The 14,398-nt window shown below is 40.4% G+C and overlaps 1 protein-coding gene across 2 annotated transcripts in view; it reads left to right on the forward strand.

The window, feature by feature from the left end:
* cbl (Cbl proto-oncogene, E3 ubiquitin protein ligase) overlaps positions 1 to 14,398 on the forward strand; it is a 36,054-nt gene that overhangs the window by 9,340 nt on the left and 12,316 nt on the right. For both annotated transcript variants that reach the window (XM_034604601.1, XM_034604602.1), the window contains exons 3-5: positions 11,045 to 11,191; positions 12,061 to 12,217; positions 14,257 to 14,378. In XM_034604601.1, coding sequence (XP_034460492.1) covers positions 11,045 to 11,191; positions 12,061 to 12,217; positions 14,257 to 14,378 — 426 coding nt within the window. The remainder of the gene's footprint in view (positions 1 to 11,044; positions 11,192 to 12,060; positions 12,218 to 14,256; positions 14,379 to 14,398) is intronic.

The raw sequence follows: 14,398 nt of genomic DNA on the forward strand, positions 1-14,398 counted from the left end.
CACATGAAGGACGCAGGACACTCTGATAGCCGTAGTAATGAGTAATAAATGTCGAAGATTGAAATGCCACAACACAGAAAATTACTTTCACATTTTTATTGAGCATAAATAAAACTGGGTAATATAAAATAATGAGCCCGTATTGAAACTCTAATATAATTTGACCAATAAAATAAGTGAACAGGTCAAAGCTGCACCAGTTTAATCTAAGTTTGTACCTTTTTGAAGTTTGCGCCACCTATAATTAGTTTTTTATCCCCCAGGGCACATAATGCAGTGGGATACAGTGTTCAGTCTGTCTGTACCTCTGTCCATGCGTCTGTACATCTGTAATCATTTTTTTTCTGGCGCAGAACTCCAAAACCTTTTTTTACATTAAACTCCACAGTTGTGTCAATCAGGAAGTGAAGTTGTACCTTGTAATCTTTCATCCTTTTCAACGAGTTTGACTTAAGGGCCAAATTAAGAATATCTCTCAACTCAGAACCTTTCACCAATAAACAACGATGCCACACAGCTGTTACCAAGGTGTGGACATGAAGGCACTGACACTGAATGCAGGATTACAGGACACTAAATAAACACCGTACAAAGACAAACTGGAGTGACCATAAAATCCTGTGGGCAGCTCTCAGGATTATAGGACAAGAAGATTATCAACTTGTTTTAAGTGTGCTTTACCATATTTATGATTATTCTTATCTAAATATGAGTATGAATATATGAGAATATCTAGCATTGGCCTCACACCCAATAAAAGGCAGTTACTTATTACTTTGAAGTAATAAGCATTGCATGTCAAATAAATAAATTGTGAAAACTTAAAGTGATACTGAATTATTTGCACAAATGTCCCAAAATTGTGTACAAATGAATGAGACCCTGCTGGGGTCATGTGGGTGTTAATGAGGTTCGCATCTATCAGGTCTGTTCTTGAAATTTTCATATTTATTACCAAAAAATATGAAGAATAACAAAATATTAACCATAATTTCTTCATACTCTTGTCACATGAGGTACCGACCTCATGGAGGAACAATGTTTGCAGAAGTTTCAGGAGTATACTCTCATAGGAGGAGTCATTCAGGACGCAGTCGTACCAACTGTTTGTGTGTGAAACAAATAGTTTTGTTGGACACCTAGCCTCAGTAGTAGTTTCAGGAATTATGGTAATGTACAGAAAAGGCTGCACAACTGTGTTAATGCATATCCTAAAAGGATTAACTAGTAACCATTTAGCCTGGCTTGTAACAATCACTTCACTGTGGATGGCAGGGTTCACTTTGTTTCATACCAGCCCCAGTCAGCTGCACACTGTGTAGAAAGCATAAGTCACAGTGGTTCTGATCTGTCTTGAATATTAATAAACCATGTTGAAATTTCAGCATCAATTGGTCGAACAGCCATATTAAGAGTGACCGCAGACAAATTTGACCCAGGGACCTGACCCATGACAGCAATGCAGTGAAGGAGCCCATAGTTTTAAAACTCAAGACCCTTAATATTGCAGTAGTACAAACTCTGGAGACAGCATGCTGTAGATTAGCCGTCTGTGGGTTTGGGGTTTTGCTGTGTGTCCTCTTCTTGTGAAAAGATTGAACAGCCTCAGAAGTTTTCTTTTGACCTGTCTGAGAAAATTTGGTAATAGTTTTATTTAGACTGTCCTAGGTGACACATCCTCTTGTCGCTTAGTTCCTCCATGCGAGTGATCGACCATAATGGTAATCTTGCAGACAGAAAAAAACCACTAAGGTCCACAGGAAAGCAGAAGCAGCTTCTATCTCATCAACCGCTGCATGTACCTCGATGAAGTTATTTTTAGTCATTTTAACCAATTCACTGTGAAATTCATTTTCACCATCACTTCATTGCAACAAGAGACTGTGCGGAAACAAATCCCTGGTTGAAGCCGAGGAAACACACGCACACACACCGTCGCCAGACATTACACACAAAGACTACTATTGTCTTGGTGGAGACGGCAGTGACACTAACCAATGAGTATCAGCCCAATTAAGAAAGCTACAGAATCAACCGATGACATTGAGCCACTAGAGCGAATAGTTTGTAGTAAGGCTGCAGCTGAACTCAGCACATGGCTCAGACAGAAAAGTCAAACTGTAAATCTGCCTGAAGAATGAGCCTGACATCACGCTGCTTTCATTATATCCTTCGATTCAGCCTGAATTCAAATTTGACATTACCGACCGCTATTATTTTCACCACAGTGACTTCAGTCAGTATCAGTGCTTGATAGTTAATCACTTAAATGATGATAATCGACACTCTGCCTTGCCTTAATGGCTATTTTCAAGTCCGAGGGAAAGATCCCAGTGTGTCACGGGAGCCCCTGGATGCAGCGTGGGTGGATATGCTATTGTGATGCCGCACAGTCTTCTCCACATTATCTTCCCCAGAGGTTTAGATCCTCTATTTATCCAGCCCCCACTTCCATATGAATCACTCAGATTGTTTAGCTTTCGAGATGAAGTGGAGCTGATGTAGTGCAGTATAACCTTGGGTTTGTTTTTTTAGAGCAACAGTCTGATAAGAGGGTCTTGATGTTAGCAGCAGCTGGGTTGTGTGGGTACGGGGCGTAATGTTTTTACAGTGTTTTTACATCCGGACAGAGGGGAGGAAAGGAATGGCTGACATTTTGGATTGAGTGTATATAAAAGTGAGTCTATTGTGAGACTTAATTATTCACACTAACAGCCCATGTTCAGTCAGAATCAACACAGCACAGTCAGCACTTCCTCTTTGTTTGTTTCACTTACTTCCTCTTCTGGCTTACACAGAACACGCCAAGACATTTTCTGGCCTCAGCGTTGACAGAGATCCACACAGGAATGAGTTCTTTTTTTTTTTTTTTGTCAACACATTTTCTTCTACTCTTCACCCAAATGTGAAACATGTTCTGAAAAGACAGTAACAAGCGGAATAATGTCAACCAGAGGTTAAAATCTTGCAAAATGCTTAATTTTTGAAAACATTAATGGATGCGTTTATTAATTAATTGGTAAATAATTCAATAATCAATCTTTTCAGTCAGTTCTCAAGCAAAACTTTTTTTTATAATTGATAGTTGTTTCAGATCCAGGATAAGAAATTAAGGATGCAGTGAACATTTTTTATTCATCTTCAAATTATGTATTTAAAGTTATATGATTAACTGTTATAACTCCAACTAAATTACATTTAATAAGTTAATATTGCTGTGGTCTGTACATGTTTATATTAGTAAGGCAAGGTTTGGCTGCCTCACTTGTCTGTAATCCATGAAGGAAAAAATAATGGGTTTTAGTGTTTGACTTAAACTTAAGGGACTTGTAACTGCGATCTCTTAATGAAATGGTTTGCTGCTTAGATTTGTTTAATTGCTCTGTGTTGATAAATGACTGTGCTGTCCTCCTGAGCTTCTTCTTTGTGTTTAACACAGCCACTTTATCTGTAGCCACTTCATGCACTGATAGGAAACCTTCATGCTCAAGTTAAACAGTACACATTCTGCAGCTTCTGAGCAGAGTAATACAGTGGACGGGTTGATCAATGTGTCCTCTCAAAAACCCTTTAACTCTCCTCTAACCGGATACAGCTTTGACCTCTCTGTGAGAGACTGTTTGATCATCTTGATGGGCTAAGCTGCCTTCACATCCTGACCACCGTCGATAGGTCCAGCTGGTCACAGGAAGTGGTGGGCTTATAGGCTGCAGGGTGATGCATTTGCACTGTGGGACAGCCTACGCTGCAAAAAGTGATAAACCTGGAGGCTAATAATCTGTTGTAAATCGTATTTGTAGCATGGCTGTATATCTTTTACTGTCTAATTTGACTCATATCTAATCGTTACGCACCTTAGCTCTAGCTCATGAAAAGCATTATGGCTGTTGGCTTTGTTTTTAAAGCTCTTTTAAGCAATAATTCACTGTGAGTGCTGCCAACATTTTCACATCAGGAATTTTAGGTTCTAATTCTCACCATCGTGAACTGGATTAAAACAGGAGAGGAGAGGAAGAGGAGAACGTCTCATCTCATAGAAATGTTTTGTTAATTATGTTATTTTGAGCTATGAACACCTCAAATCCAGGTCAGATCACACAGCCATGAGGACAGCATTTACAGTGCATGTTCATTTTCAGCAGCCAGTTTGGCATTATATCATTGAAGACTCCATACCTTTAGGTTCCGAACTGCTGCTCGGACAAAACAGGAGATGCCACCTTGGAAAAACGAGGCATTTTTCATTATTTTCTGACGTTTTAAAGACTGAAGTGATTAATCAATTAAATGAGACATCTATCGATAGACTGACGGTTAATGAACATAATAGTTAGTTGCAACCATATTCGTGGGTCAGTTGAATACACACATCTTTTAGTCCCACACTTTACTGATAGCCTTCCTTCTTTATTTGCTTCCATCATCACTACCTTCCTTTACTGACAGCATATTGCTCCAATCCCTTGCACAATAGAAAAATGCATTCCAGACATGCTTCTGTGATATTATTACAATGGTTGGTAGGAACAACTTCCTCAAGCTTTGACTCTTTCAGGCTTCTCTGCAGCTGAACTACTGTTCAGGCTTCTTTTGCAGGTGTCATGGAAAAACTCCCCAAAACAATTATCATTTCAGTTTCTTTATACCACACACACACACACACACACACAGTTTTTCTAAACCATGGTTCGGAAAAGACCAGAACCCTTTTTGCATCTTTATCTGATGTAAAGTGCACGCTTTGCATGAGGCCTTCCTTTGAGTGCGTTGTAACAGGTGCATGGCACTGTTGTGTCTGATGTTATGACATTGTTACTGACTGCTTCTTGTTTGGACATAGATCTCAGTTATAGAGTTAATTGTATTTGTTGCACAGGTCACGTCTTGTTACCGTTGTCAAACCTGGACAAAAAAGATCACAGCAGGAAACCCGTTCTGGGGCTGTTTACAGTAAAGTGCATCCGTGTTGTTGACAATGATCGATGTCGGCATTCCATTGTCGACAGAGAAAAACAAGTCATTTTACGGTACAGTACCTCTGGTATTTACAAATGTCATTTGCACTCATCCCTATTTTGGTTTACCAGGACAGCTCCATCCAAAGATATGATATCCTGTTTTCTGTAAATGTACCTGACATCCATGTGAAACAAAAGTCTCTCACTTTGACTCTCTGGAAACCCATCTTATCACTGCAGCTCTAACCGTGGAGGAAACGTCCGTGTTTTTAGTGTTGGATGCAGCCATGTGCAAATGCATTGGTGCATTAAAATGGTGTAAAACTGTCAGTGATTACAGTATGGGTATAAGTCTAAGATTAATTAAATAGAAAAAAATAAGTATATATATATATATATATATATATACACATATACACACACACACCTTCTCTCTTACATGTTTAAAAGTAGGAAAATACACTCATGGTTTGCTTGATATTAAAGATTAAAGTTGTCGTTGATCTGAGACATGGACAGTTTCATGTATATTTCAGTGTTGCAGTGGGAAATCACCTCCTGATTTGTTAAGATTGTAGAGATTGTACCCAGAGAGTGGTCTGCTCTGTGATTGGGTTGAGGCAGAGCTCCTTTGTTTCCCCTGCTGATCTAAAACAAAGAAATGTTGAGTAGTTCATGTGTTTTATTTCTTGTGGAAGTGAAACTCTCAAGTTCTGCCACACAAGTTTTTTTTGCAACTTATTTATTGTTTACCTGTGCACTTTCCCAGAAAAATAATGAGTATTAATTAAACCCTTTTAACCTTGAACTGCACTGAACCTTACAAAATATCACTCGGGTTGATGTTCTGCATACTCAAGAGCCTAAATTAAATGGAATCTACAGTGTTGTTGTAACGTCGCTCTCCGAGACGCCCACGGTGCTGTTTAACACCACTGCTTTTAGATACGAATAAGATGTGAGATCTCTGTGGCTCATCTCTCTCCACAAACTGAGATGAATTAAAGGGGGAAAAGCGTTGCCTCTCTCTGCTCTGCCACCGCCAGGGGCATGGAGTGGTGAGCTAGTAGGTTTTAATGGAGTTCAGAGTAAAGTAAGCAAAGCTCTTAGTGGTTAGCGAAGCAGCTAAAGGGTTATCAGTCGTGGGAATAGAAAACTCACTTCACACCTTAGTTGCTGCGGGTGTTTCTGGCCCCTGGTTATATTTGCAGGGCTCTATACACAGATACATTTTCACACGTACAAATAGCAGAGCATCATGGTTATTTCTGTTGTAGTGGTACCACTGAGCAGCCGACTCATATAGTTCTCACACTATTAGATTATCGTCAATAGCACGATGAAAGCCACAAGCTCCTCCTCCTCTCAGGGTACAACCAGCACTCACTGTTTTATAAATGAGCTCAGATATAAGCACTTAGATGACAATTCAACTGTATTGAGAGAGTTACGGAGGTATTTTCCTTTGGTTTTTGATTCTATTCATTTCTCCTTTACAATAAGTTTAAGCCTCTCATGAACTGTTTAGAATAACACGAGCTTTGAAGGTGAGATTGAATCAAAATTCAGATGCACATTCTGAGAAGTTGGTCTAGCTCAAGCTTAATGTATTTAGGAGTTTGTTTAAAGAAGCAGAAAGTGTGTTTGTGTGTGCTGTCATGGCAGTTTCCTGATGGAGATCTGGAATGACGCCAGTTCCGGGGAGTTGAATTTATAAAGTGATGACGAGGGTAAAATTGTAAGCCAGAATTTCAAACAAATAAGCCACTGTGTTCCTCAGACAACAATTGATTGATTAATCTTCTACTTACTCTCAATTAATCATTTGATTGTTTGCATTATACAGGCAGAAATAGCTCAAGGTTGTGTAAGACTGAGAAAATCAGCCGGTTCTTACATTTCCAATTCTGATTAAATCGAATTGTAGTTATCATCAAGGAACTTAGAACTGATGTGGTTTCATTTATCTTATAAATTGTTTTTATACACTTTTTGTAGCATTGTCACAGGGCTCAGCTCATGCCTGATCTGTTTTCACTTAAAAGTTATGTAGAAAAGATAATACAGCTGCATGATGATATTACAGCTACTTGTGACTGCCTGTCCAGACAGACTCTCATTCTTTAAGGTTGTCCCTCGCTGGCTGTGCTGCGGTGCATTAGCGCAGTGCGGTGCTGGCTGGCTAGCTGAGCTACTTTATCACAGCCAGCAGGAAACAGGAAGGGAGCAGCCAGCTGCAGGGTCAGAGGTCAATCTATAGCATGAGGGGGAAGGGGGACAAAAAGCTAGTGTTCTGGAAAAAAAAAAAAGTTTGGCTTTTTGCTGTGCTTGTGGTTAAGAATGATAGTGACAGATGGCTGCTCCGTGCGTCTGAAGTCAGTGTTAGAATACCAACTTCAGTAACAATTGTACCTATGGGTAGGCTATTGGCGCATTGGTACACACACACACACACACACACACACACACACACACACACACACACACCAATTATACCAGTGCACACAGAGCTGGTATTGACGGACAGAGAAGGATAAGGCTGGATTGAGATAGAGAGATCCTTAAAGATATTGGCTTCCTCTGCCATGTACAATTACATTTGAGTCTCTATCTTACTTTGAGTTTGAAGATATTGTTCAGCCTTTGGAAATACTGAGTCTCTCATAGAGACAATCAGACACAACAGAGTCTCATTCACTGGGCAAATCTCATGCCAGAGACGGCTGTACCACCCTGTGAATCTGATGCCAGTGTTCAATTTCTCCACCATGAGTGAACAGAGCCTAGTTGAGATGAGTTTGTGAGTTTTAAACCCCTAATGAACAATGATAGTTTATTTCCAAGCTTTACTTTGTGTCAAATGACACTTTCAAATGCATTTTCAGCCAATCCTGCAGCTCTATGGAGCTTTTGCCTCTTCCAGCTTTAATAAAGGAACTAAAAGATTACATCAAAATCAAGTCTGAATGTGTCCGTTTGAATGTCTTATTGATTTATCATTTCACAATGGAAAAGTAATCAGCAGCTACTTTAATAGAACATTAAAAGTTTGTCATTTTTGCATTGTAAACTTAATATTTTTGGTTTTTGGACTGTCAATAAATTGTGATGGATATTTCAAAGTCTTTTGACATTTTAGCACATACAATAACCAATAATTGAAGTAATTGTGAGTCCCAGCCCTAACTGCTTTGTTTTGTGTCCTTAAAATAGTAATAAATAGTAGCTTGCTGATTTGTTTTCGGTCTGTTAATCAGTGTGTCTCCACTCATATGCACTAAATCCAGTCTTTGTACTTATTTCTGTACATTAATTCATTCAGATAAGGACACATTTTTTGAAGTTTAAAAAAGCATTTGAACTCATCATGACCTCAGTTTGCCCAACTTATAAAAGAATGCATGACTGTTTGTGTTTTTTGCAAAATTTTCCTGAACACACGTTTAGTTCACAGTGTGTTTGGCTGAACTGGATGGCTGGTGGTTACATGTTACTCCACCTCACAGAGCTACAGCCATACTGAAATTTTCCTATAGAAAATCTTTATACTGACCAGATACGAACCAGAAAATGGCCCTTTGAATCCGTGTAAAATCCACCCAGGCATCAGTCTCTTCAGATCACCGAATTTTTGTGAATATTGCACCCACCGAAAATGTGGCCCCAAGAGAGAGTCTTCAAACGTATCATTAGCATTTACTGGTAAATTAGTAATAAAAATAAACGGTAGGTTTGAAGAGAAGACTTTATAAGCTTAAAGTCTCATGGAGCTCTTTCGTGTTTGGAGACGATGGGGAGTGGGTAAGAGTATTCCTAACGCTGTAAACTAACCTAGATGTGGAAATGAAAGCTCAGAGTGAGGAGAGATTAATTCCACGCATAAACGTGCGAAAGAGGATAACTGTCTTCCTATGATTGCCTTGTAGATGGAAGTAGAGCTGGAGGGAGGCTGTTGTAACTTTGATAAAAGCACAGGGTAGGGAGAGGTTGACAGGAGAATGGATGAGGCTGCAGCTCCAGGGCTCGGTCAGGCCGGTCGGGCCAGGAAGCAGGAGAAACAGGGGGGACCTCCTGCTGAGATGATAGCTGCAGTATCACTCACGGCAGCTTATTCTCGAGATAAAGGTGGAAATCGTTCACGACTATGACTGCAGGGGAAATGCTGAGAGTAGTCCATGATCTTGTTTTTCCACATTGCATCACTGATGAGGGCAGCCCTGACTTCAAAGAATACAATTGATGCATCTGGCTCCAAGTCTTTGCTGTAGATTTTAAGTGGGCAGCGCGGTTGAAGTGATTAGACGTCAAGCAACAAGTGTTCTCTGTTTGATGATCATTTACGGCTGAGAGGGTGTAAATTTAATTCTTCATTGCAGTTCACACACGTTTCTGAGGTTAACTATCACACCAACAAGTGCTGGTCTATTTTGGCAGGGTCTCAACATACACTAATCTTCATTCATCTATCTTCAGTCCCTGTCCTCCTCCTCCCTCATTCACTCTTTCCACTCGCCCCTCGCTCCACTCATAGGGTGCGTAGTGTAGTATGGGGCAGCTGCAGCGTAGCCACGCTTTCATTGCTGTCTCTCTCATGCATGTCAATTCACCCTGCCCAACAGCCAAGCACAATCTCACTCTGTGCTGCCCTCGTAAATCATGGCTCTCTCAGCATCACGCCTCCAATGCAGCGATGGGGTGCAGGGGATTGGGGCTTAATGGAGCTTTTTTCTTGTCTCCTTTTCTCACACTTTGGTCCACAATCGTACTCCTCTCTTCATCTGCCCCTTTCTCTGAGCTAAATTGTTTTACTTTCCTACTCTTAAGCTCTTTCCTGTCCACTGTGCTTGTCGACTACCCTTTTGCAGCTGGTAATAGAGCTGTGTTCTCGGATGTGCTACTCTCTACATTTCAGTGACTCTATGATTATGTGGGTGTCCTTTAACACTGTTATGTTGTCTCCACGGACCTGTAACTATTTCTGTATTAAGCATCCAAGGACAATCTCAGTGGGAAAAATCAGCAAGCACACACCTAGATTTTAGTCTTTATTTTCAGGGTTGAGCCTCCTTTGTTAACTACCATCTGTCAGACAACATATTTCACTAATTATAACCTGTTACAAACTATAGCTTGGTATTCTTATGGAATTGAACAGTCTCCATTCAAATCCCATGTTTGTAAATAGTTGAGGCTAAGCATTCACATTGCTTCCCCACGTGTGTGTCAGCACTAAATTCGTGACTGTACTTGGGGCATCGACTCAACCAGGTGATCTTTCAAAAGTCAGAGCCTTGAGTCCTCCCGCAGGTTCGGTTTCTGACCTGGTGCTGTTCTATATCTTTTCCCCACACTCTCTCTCCCCCCTTTCATGCTTAACTGTTAAACTAAAGGTTCAAGCCCCAAAAATAGCCTCAAAAAGTGACAGCAAAATAAATAATTCTAATTCAGGGCTCTGTTTTAACTATCTGAGTGCATGATCTAAAACGCGTTTGTGCTTAATGTTGCTGTGCCAGGTGTATGGTTCAAAGGTTTTTACTTAGTCTCTTAATTAATAATAGGTTTATTTTGGGAGTAACATGCAATAAACCAATCACAGTGCCATCTCCCATTCCTGTGTAACATTTTGTGCATCTGCCTAAATGTAGTCGTATATTACTGTTGTTGAAGTAACAATGAAAAACTGTGCTTTTAATTTCAGACCTACTTTTTCTTGGTCCCTCACGCAGTAGATTTTCAGTGCCTCAAGATAGTAATGCACATTTGACCACGCCTCATTTAAAGACCAACATGGAAGTACATTTGCTATTAAAAAATATTGACACTGAATTGGGAAATGACTTTGCCATCGGTCTGAAACGTGCACAGGGAGAGAGGGTTTGTAGTCGTCTGTTCTGTCTGCTAATGTGTTCCTTTAAAACATGTAGCATCACTTATTTTCACCACTGTCACCAAGCGTGTTTTCATTGGCCAGCAAACTGCCAAGGGACATTACTGTCAGCTGCCATTTACATTAGATGACACTGTGACCACAGTGTAATGAGAAATGTGAATTCTCACCCTCTCCCCTCTACTCTTAACTTCCACAGGCGGAACCTCACCAAGCTGTCGTTGATCTTCAGCCACATGCTGGCTGAGCTGAAGGCCATCTTCCCAAACGGTCTGTTTCAGGGTGATAACTTCCGCATCACCAAGGCAGATGCTGCAGAGTTCTGGAGACATGCTTTTGGCGATAAGTGAGTAATTGATTTACACATATAAATGTATATTTCTCCAGTGGCTCCACCGTGGCATCCTGGAGCCCTTTGGGGTCCTTCCCAAGAAAATGAGTTTATTTCATCACTTAATAAGAAGTTACCGCAGTAAGAGAATAAATAATTACTATATATTAAGTGACATCTTTGCTCTTCTTTTACGGTAGTTACAGATAATGAGTATCTTCTCTCAGGCAAATGTATGGTCATTGAATGAAGAAGTCTGTGGCCAAAAGCATGTCCTCATGTCCTTGATATGAAAATGTTGGAACACATATACTATACCAGTTGGGTTGAAACTGAATGCAGCACAAAAGTAAACCAGCCATGTGGAACTACAGGGGCAGTTAAATTGCTAGGTTTCTCAATACCACATAATAATACATGAATTTCCTCCGTTTAGATAACTGTAGGGTTTACATATCTTATAGGAGCAATGCAGCAGCTGACCAAAAATAGGACCACCATTGGAAAACTAAGTTCTGTAATGCTTTGCGTGCATTTAAGTTTAAGAGAGATCACATCAGGCCAGTTTTCATGACCTCGATTTGGATGTGCTCAAATAGTCTTTTAACAAATGGCATTTCCTCTTTTTAATAAAAAAAATAGTCAAATAATAGTTTTATCTTGACAGAAACTGTAGTTCATGTTTATATATTTAGAGGTTTCACTGGTGTGTTAGATGCAGGTTCTGTATAGTTAGTAAACTGCTCATGATGCACTCAAGAATCATGTAACTGGCCAGTTAACCCCAAGTTAAAATCAAGACTGTGTGTCTGGGGGGGTCGATGTTTGATTTCAGGGTTTGCAAGGGAATGTCGTCATCTGGTGTTTTGTGATGTATGTTACAGGACCATCGTGCCTTGGAAGGTCTTCCGTCAGTCTCTGCACGAGTTCCATCCCATCAGCTCGGGACTGGAGGCCATGGCGCTCAAGTCCACCATAGACCTCACCTGCAACGACTACATCTCTGTTTTTGAGTTTGACATCTTCACGAGGCTATTTCAGGTAGGGAACACGCACGCCACGTCAAACTCTGCACCTTCTCTCCTTGTTTTATCATTCGCTTGTGAGTTAGTTAGAGAAGAAATGTGCAAAAGGATTACAGTGACGTAGAGTGCCAGTCATTCATGGAAGTTTGTTCTCCTTGGTAAAGGAAACAAATTTCATTTAAAGCTGCACATAATGAACTTAAACTAATCTGCCACATCTTTTTTCGGCTAACTCTATCAAGTCGTTAGCAGGACGTCTGCTGACACATTCACACTGTCAGACGCAGCGGAAGTTGGAACTTTCTGTGACTCCGCTCACACAGTGCAGACAGAACTGTTTGAAAGTGATTTTGTCCTTTTCCATGGTCGTCTGTTGTTGCCTCACAAGGTCCAGACAAGTATGTGTTCCACCATCTAAAGTCACACTGAGATCCCTCTCAAGGACAGTCTTCTTTATATATTCTCCCCTGAGGTTGTACTTTCTGACACTGACCACAGGAGAAGCACACTGCACATACGCTGCAAAATGTACTGATGTAAAGGGCAACCATTAATACTTTGTAATGAAATATACAAGGCAGAAGGAAACAGCCCATTTGTTTTTTAATCATTATAGAATGAAGCAGCAGGAGAAAGGACAATGGATAAAATGTGGTAGAGGATGAGAAGGGCAGTTCATCAGGCAGCATCTTCAGCTTATCCTTTGTATGCAAGCATGTTATATCAGCATCAGATATTATTAAATGAAAACCGTTTAGACTATAAAGAAACTTAAGTGTTTCCTATGTTAACCTAACTCGCTGTTTTAATTTGCATTATCCAAAACCTCTTGCATCTTATCTGGTGTGCATTAGTGTATGTTATTTACTCCCTCAGTAGCATTATCTCTGGCTGCTTGTGTTCAGGGCACCAACAGGCTTAATGAAGCCTAAACAGATTACAGACATTTCCTATGACACTCCCTCATACAGAAAAAGACCTCCTCTAAATGCCCTTAAACTCAGAAGAGGAAGTGAGCCTGTGGCCATTTTAAGCTGTCTCTTTGATATGCAGTAGACTCTGCTTTTTATTACATTAAGGGCCCTTCAAAGGTCTCATTTCATGCTGTATCTTAGGGCTGAAGGATACCATGGTGATTATAAACCAATATTTTTGAGCAGTGTTTGCTTGCTCTGCTCAGTAAACTGTACGCAGAGCTGGTCTACAGTGAACTGATGTCCAAATGACAAGAGGCAACTAAAAATACATGTACTGGATATAACATTACTGAGCACACATTTGTTTACCCACACAGCTAGTCTGTTATCACATTAAACCAAAGGTCATAGGATGCATCCAAACCGGAGCCCAGTAAAGGAGACGATTATGACTTGTCATTTCCTGTGTGCATAAATAACAGAGGGAGAGAACAACCCCTCTTTGTCATTCAGCCTAATAAAGACGGTGTGATTTGATATATTAATAACTCTTGTATAGTTGTAACCATGGTTCTGACCTGTGCAGCTCATTTTCACTGTTGTGTTAATTGTACTTCCTTTCACACGCCAGACACATTGGTGAGAGCAATTGCAGAACCTATTACTCACTGCTGCACTCGGTCAACGTGCATTTGAGGACTATGAATTATATATTTAAAAAAAAAAAATCTAAGTCTTCACCTTTAACTGTTAGAATGGTTTGAATCGATTTGGGTCAAGAAGTCTTTAAAGAAAGTTGTCTTTCACCCGCTTTATATAGAATATGGTGAACAGTCTGCTAGTTTCCATCTAACCTTCCTAATTCTGTGACCCTGGATGATACCAAATGAGGTCAAATGAGTTGTGTTCTGGGTTGAAAATTCAGCTTAAACAACCTTTTTATGTTGTGTGACCCAGATTGAAATGACCATTGTAAATCACACTGATGTTTAAGCTGCTCCATTACTCTCCTCTTGCTGTTACTGCTGTGTCGAGTCACTCACTCATCAGATGAGTCACTCTCCCCTCTCTCTCTCTCGTGTGTGTGTGTGTGTGTGTGTGTGCGTGTGTGCGTGTGTACGTGCGTATGTGTGTGTAGCCTTGGTCGTCCCTGCTGCGAAACTGGAACAGCTTGGCAGTTACTCACCCAGGGTACATGGCCTTCCTCACCTACGATGAGGTCAAAGCACGGCTACAGAAGTTCATTCACAAGCCTGGCAGGTGAGACACACAAATGTAGA

Source organism: Hippoglossus hippoglossus, chromosome 13, assembly GCF_009819705.1.
Source record: "Hippoglossus hippoglossus isolate fHipHip1 chromosome 13, fHipHip1.pri, whole genome shotgun sequence".
NCBI lineage: Eukaryota > Metazoa > Chordata > Actinopteri > Pleuronectiformes > Pleuronectidae > Hippoglossus > Hippoglossus hippoglossus.